General features: G+C 41.1%; 1 protein-coding gene across 1 annotated transcript in view; it reads left to right on the top strand.

Annotated features, from left to right (window-relative positions):
* The window catches only part of ALG2 (ALG2, alpha-1,3/1,6-mannosyltransferase), a 6,015-nt gene extending 1,527 nt beyond the window's left edge, over positions 1–4,488 (top strand). The window contains exon 2 of the mRNA XM_011939496.1: positions 2,107–4,488. Within this exon, the coding sequence (XP_011794886.1) occupies positions 2,107–3,009 (903 nt within the window). The 3' untranslated portion in view covers positions 3,010–4,488. The remainder of the gene's footprint in view (positions 1–2,106) is intronic.
* Positions 4,489–6,955: the final 2,467 nt, after the last annotated feature.

Here is a 6,955-nt window from a genome sequence, read left to right as displayed (position 1 = left end):
GTTGCCCAGGCTGGAGTGCAATGGCGCGATCTCAGCTCACTGCAACCTCCACCTCCCAGGTTCGAGCAATTCTCCTGCCTCAGCCTCCTGAGTAGCTGGGACTACAGGCACACGCCACCACATCCCACTAATTTTTGTATTTTTTGGTAGAGATGGGGTTTCACTGTGCTGGCCAGGCTGGTCTCGAACTCCTGGTCTCAAGTGATCCACTCACCTCGGCCTCCCAAAGTGATGGGATTACAGGCATGAGCCACCAAATGGCCTAAATAAACTTTTTCTTTTTTCGTTTTTTGAGATAGAGTCTCACTCTGTCACCCAGGCTGGAGTGCAGTGGTGCAGTTTTGGCTCCCAGGTTCCAGCAATTCTCGTGCCTCAGCCTCCAGACAGAGAAGCTGGGATTACAGGCACGCGCCCCATGCCCAGCTAATTTTTTTCTATTTTTAGTAGAGATGGGGTTTCACCATGTTGGCCAGACTGGTCTCGAACTCCTTACCTCGTGATCCGCCCACTTTGGCCTCCCAAAGTGCTGGGATTACAGGCATGAGCCACCGTGCCCAGCCGGGACATTCTTATGTATCAATATTAGAGATTCACTTCATTCTTCATAGTGGCCAGAAAATCCACTTTTGTTTAAGTGTGTCATAATTAAACATTCTTCTTAAAGGACACTAATGCTGTGACTAGTTTTTTTGTGAATAGATCAATGTTGTAATGAACATCCTTTTACTTCTTTTTTTTTATTTTTTTGTACTTCTGCAAATACGTCCTTTGAGGAAATTCCTAAAGTTGGTGTGTCTAAAAGTTGTTAATTTTAAATATCAACAGCTACTGCCAAGTTTATCTACCAAAGAGGCCTGTCACTTTACTGCCCAACAATGTATGATCCATGCTTTTGTCTGCCTTGGATATTAAAATTAACCATTTTAATCTTTGCCAAACTGATAGGTGCAAATGGCATCACATTTGTATTTGTGTTTCTTTAATTATGACTCCTGAGTTATTTTTCATCATCCTTGCTTGCATGGAAGCTTTCTCTTTAAGTAATATGGACATTTACCAAACATCCTGCGTGTGTCAGTAGGCATGAGGCAGCTGAGACTATAGTGTGTAGAGGAAAAATATTGACTTGGAAATAGGCATCCTGGATTCAAGTTCTGTTATCTACTGCTTTAATTAAGTGGCTTTGAATAAATTGCATGTTATGCCTAAAGTTACCTTCTTCAGGTGTTAAGTTAGCTGAGACTAAAATGACTTATAAAAATTACCCAACAAGAAAGTCTGTAGTAATGCCAGCATGTAGTTCATGCTCAATGATGACTAGCTTTAATATTTATTGAGCACATACCGTGTGCTAAACTCCTTGTGTTTTGCATGTATCAGTGCATTTAGTCATCACAAAAATTATATGGGTTTTTTGAACTATAATTGTCACCGTGTTACAGAAGAGGAAACTAAGGCCCAGAGTGGGATAAATTATTTGATCGTGGCCACACAATTAGTAGAGCTGAGATTCAAACCCTGGCAGTCTTGAATCTAGAGCTTGTGCTCTCAACTACTGTAGTTCATTCATTCATTTCCTTAGGAGGAGAAAGATCTAGAGCTGCACTGTTCAATATGGTAGCCACTAGCCACATGTGGCTGTTGAGCACTTGAAATGTGGCTAGTCTAAACTGAGATGCGCTAAAGTTAAAATACAAACTGATTTTGAAGATTTAACGTGAAATATATGTATATATAAAGTATCTCATTAATACTGTTTAGTATTGATTACATTTTGAAATGATAGTGTTTTGGATAAATAATATGTTAAAATTAATTTCACCCTTGAAAACATTTTTAATATCACTAGATTTCTATTAGACAGCACTATTCAAGAGGAAACCACTGGACTTGAAGCTTTAAATATTTAGCACACATCTAGCAAACGTCTCTAGCCTTCTGTACACTAGGCATATGGTACTGGCTGAGAGTCTTGGGGAACAAAACAGAAGTAGACATTGCCTATGAGGAGCCCACAGACTAGCATGCAGGGTGGGTGTCTGTGTTTTTGGTTTGGTTGAAGTTGAGTTGACCACTTTATCTGCTGTTGATTTTTGCTTTGGCTAGGTGTCCGCCTGTATTCCAGTGTTCAGGCTGGCTAGACGGCGGAAGAAGATCCTGTTTTACTGTCACTTCCCAGATCTGCTTCTCACCAAGAGAGATTCTTTTCTTAAACGGCTATACAGGGCCCCGATTGACTGGATAGAGGAATACACCACAGGCATGGCAGACTGCATCTTAGTCAACAGCCAGTTTACAGCTGCTGTTTTTAAGAAAACATTCAAGTCCCTGTCTCACATAGACCCTGATGTCCTCTATCCATCTCTAAATGTCACCAGTTTTGACTCAGTTGTTCCTGAAAAGCTTGATGACCTAGTCCCCAAGGGGAAAAAATTCCTGCTGCTCTCTATCAACAGATACGAAAGGAAGAAAAATCTGAATTTGGCATTGGAAGCCCTAGTACAGCTGCGTGGAAGATTGACATCCCAAGATTGGGAGAGGGTTCATCTGATCGTGGCAGGTGGTTATGACGAGAGAGTCCTGGAGAATGTGGAACATTACCAGGAATTGAAGAAAATGGTCCAACAGTCTGACCTTGGCCAGTATGTGACCTTCTTGAGGTCTTTCTCAGACAAACAGAAAATCTCCCTCCTCCACAGCTGCACATGTGTGCTTTACACACCAAGCAATGAGCACTTTGGCATTGTCCCTCTGGAAGCCATGTACATGCAGTGCCCAGTCATTGCTGTTAATTCAGGTGGACCCTTGGAGTCCATTGACCACAGTGTCACAGGGTTTCTGTGTGAGCCTGACCCGGTGTACTTCTCAGAAGCAATAGAAAAGTTCATCCATGAACCTTCCTTAAAAGCCACCATGGGCCTGGCTGGAAGAGCCAGGGTGAAGGAAAAATTTTCCCCTGAAGCGTTTACAGAACAGCTCTACCAATATGTTACCAAACTGCTGGTATAATCAGATTCTTTTTGAGATCTTTATGCTATGTTCATTAATGTCATTTTTATGGATTGTGGACCCAGTTTTGAAACCAAAAAAGAAACCTAGAATCTAATGCAGAAGAGATCTTTTAAAAAATAAATTTGAGTCTTGAATCTGAGCCACTTTCCTATATACCACACATCCTTGTCCACTTTTCAGAAAAACAATCTCTTATGCTATAATCATTCCAAATTTTGCCAGTGTTAAGTTACAAATGTATAATTCCATGTTCAGCAGAGTAATTATATTTTCTTGGGATTATTGCTCTTCTGTCTATAAATTTTGAATGATACTGTGCCTTAATTGGTTTTGATAGTTTGTGTGTATCATTATCAAAGTTGATTAATTTGGCTTCATAGTATAATGAGAACAGGGCCACTGTAGTTCCCAGAATCAATCCACTGAAGTGTTCACTGTCATCTGTTAGGGAATTTTTGTTCGTCATGTCTTTGCCCAGATCCGTAGCGAGAGTGCTCTGTATTTTTTTAAGATAATTTGTATTTTTGCACAGCGAGATGTAATAAAAGATGTTTATCATGAAAAAGAAACAATATTAGATTTTGGTCTCCATAATCTATTTTGGTATTGTTATGAACATGGATATGACAACCAAACTGGAATAGCACACTAGGGTAAAGTGTATACTGAAGAAAGAATATTGTCACACATGTGTTGTGCACCTCGTTTAGGGCTTATTTCTTAATATCATCTAGGTCATTAGTTTTGTTAATATTTGTGTTGTCTTGACCAAGCTCCTACTAAGTACAGGACACAAATGTTTTTTTATCTTCCAAGGCCTAGCTCAAATGCCACTGCTGCAAAGCTTTCTTTGACTCTCTGGCCACTTCCCAAACCAGAGTGATCTTCCTCCTCCATATACTCTAGCCTTTTCATGACACTGATCTTTTCATGACGCTAACTTATAGTTCACTGTTTACCTGTTGCTGTAACAGCAAATTATAAATAGTAGTTTTCAACATACTTCTAAGGCTAAATTCATTTCCAAGAGTAGCAAAGCTTACTAGCCAAAGGCTCCCCATTTATCAACTCTTAAAAGCTAGACTTGAGAGCCTCATAGCCTGTATGATTTTGAGTAAATTAATCTCTGTACCTCAGCTGTTTCATCTGCAAAGTGAGATAATTGTACTATTCTGCTTTCCTCATAGTGCAGTTATAACAGATTGTGATCATAATTACAAAGTACTTAATACTTGGCATGTAGTATATATATTAGCTATTAGTATTTTGCAATTTGGGGATATTGAAAATTAGAAGTTGCGTGTTGGTTCATGCTACACTACCATATTGTTCTTTTGGGGCTCTTCAATGGGTGAAATTGCATTTTACAGTTTATCATGTGCATCTGTGTCACAGGAGTATTTTGGCAAAATGATTCTGTACCAAAAAGGAGTACTATAAAATGAGGGTGCCAAATATATTGAGTCTTTCATGGGATTAAAAGTTCTGTCGCATTCCATTTTCTTTGGCATCGAGAAAGCTTACCATGCAGTACAGAAGGTTTGATTTGGTTCATGTGTTTCTGAGAAATGGAACCTTTCCAGGAAGCCTGATGGCTCTTATCTTGGAGTTTAGCACAGATAGACTTGGCCACACTGTGACCTATAACATGGTGCTTACCTTACTAAGCAGCACTAAACATTTGCATATTTGACCATTTTTATGCAGATCCTTCCAAATGGACTACATGGATCCATGGAACCTGATTTTAGCTTCACTTCATTGTCCTAAGCCGGAGTGAGTAACAGTAAGATTTCACGGGTCTGGGAGGGATAGAGTCCTGCCTGCCATGAGCTTCCAGCTTCTGCCCATTAGTTCCTGGTTCCTGGACCCTAGAATGGAACTTTGCCCTTAAGAGGTGTTCACAGCTTCCAAAACTAAGCTGAAGTTAGGGAAAATAGAACCATGGAACATTAAAGGTGAATTGTTGGGGCCTTATCCACAGTCGTTCTGGTAATTACTTTGTGCAGGGCATGATAGGAGATACATACATAGCAGATGCTTACTCCACAACAATTCACTGAGGTGTAGGTGTTCTTCCCTTTTAGGTGAATGTAGTTAAGCAACTTGCCTGTGTTCCATGGCTTTGAAGCATGGACAGAATCTCAAGGCCCTCTGATTCCAAAGTCCAACCCCTTTATCATTCTTCAGTCTGCCCTCACCCTAACCAAATTCTTTGTGTAATGTTTTTTTTCAGTACAACTCCCTCTGCAGCACTGCAGTTGTAGTTGTACAGGTCTTTGGGTTTAGAAAGACTTTGCTATTTACTGTCCATTTGCCTCTTCCCATCGGTCTTCTGAGGTAAGTATGATTATCCCCTGTCTTATACACAAGCTCAGAGAGATGAAAGACTTGCCTGAAGGCACACAATTGAAAAGTAACTGAACCAGCATTCGACCCTTAATTACCTGAGCCATCCAGGACTTTGCACATAATGGAATTTCTCAGTCTCCTCCCCTTTGATATGCATAAATATTTGTCCTTCATACACACACACACACACACATAAAAACACAATGGGCCAGTGGAAGAGGGAGTGTTATGTCCATAAAGAGATCCACTCAGCTGAGGGGGAGCAGTATTGCAGTTCTTTGATCCAGTGACAAATGTCTACTGAACCCCTATTTGGACAGCCTTTAAAGCTTTTGCAGAGCTCGTTAGAGATTGTCTTACTTGCTCTTCACAGCATCCTTCCAGGTAGTTATAGGCATTTTTAGAGATTGAAAGTCTGAGGCTTACAGCTAGGAAACAGTGGAGCTACAATTCAAACCCACGGATGTCCAACTTGAGGTTAACAGTTATTTCGGTTGTATTACAGTTGCCTCTTCAGCAAATGCTTCATGACCAGCCTGACCAACATGGAGAAACCCAGTCTCTACTGAAAATACAAAGAAAAAAATAGTGGGGTGTGGTGGTGCATGCCTGTAATCCCAGCTACTTGGGAGTCTGAGGCAGGAGAATCGCTTGAACCTGGGAGGTGGAGGTTGCAGTGAGCTGAGATTGCGCCATTGCACTGCAGCCTGGGCAACAAGAGCAAAACTCTTGTCTCAAAAAAAATAAAGAGTAAAAATGAAGCACCAGAGCACTTCACTGCCCCACTCTACTCACTCCATCTCTAATCAACGATCAGCCCTTCTCTGTCCACCTTTGCCAGGGTCACTAATTGTCCCGTGATCTCCTTCCTTTGCCTTTCCACCTCCCAGAATCAAAGCCAGTCAAAGCTGACGGGGACCCCAGAAGCCCCCTAACCTAATTTGGTATTGCACAGATGGGAAAAGCCCGGAAAGAGGAAGGGACCTGTCTGAATTCACACAGAGGAACAGTTGCAGCCCTCCTCTACTTCCACTTTTATCAAAAAGCCCTTATCTTCTATCACTTCATTTGAACCCCTTGCTCCATTCCTAAACTTAACCCTCTGGAACTCTGTCCCCAATAGCCTGAGAAGGTGCCACCATCCAGACAACAGTGCTCTCAAGCCTGCCAGCTGACAGGAGGGGAGTCTTCCCAATGACCCACTTTCTAAACTGTCCTTGATAAAGCAGCAACTCTTGAGAGGTAGGGGAAGGGAGAATTTTACCATCCTGACCCCTGAGCCAAGCGGCTCCTGGAGCCAGCAGCTCTGTTTATGCCAGGAGGAGTGGGGTTTTGGCATTGGTGTCACAGTGAGAGTGACCGGGCCAGAAATTTTTTGTTTATGGTTTCTGATATTTCCTAAGTTAGATTTTTTCCTCAGAAAAGAGAAATTTGAGCAATAAACTATAAAATAATCCTGTTGGTCACTTATGTCTACTAAGTTTACAACGTAGTAGACATTTGTATTTCCAACTAATGCCCTGTTTGAGATATATAATTTGTTCTTTATAATAATCCCTTATTATTATATATTGAGATTACTCCAGCTTTT

Source organism: Colobus angolensis, unplaced genomic scaffold, assembly GCF_000951035.1.
Source record: "Colobus angolensis palliatus isolate OR3802 unplaced genomic scaffold, Cang.pa_1.0 Scaffold181, whole genome shotgun sequence".
Taxonomy (NCBI): Eukaryota; Metazoa; Chordata; class Mammalia; order Primates; family Cercopithecidae; genus Colobus; species Colobus angolensis.
The sequence above is the reverse complement of the archived record's forward strand: the minus strand, read 5'-3'. Positions and strand labels throughout refer to the sequence as shown.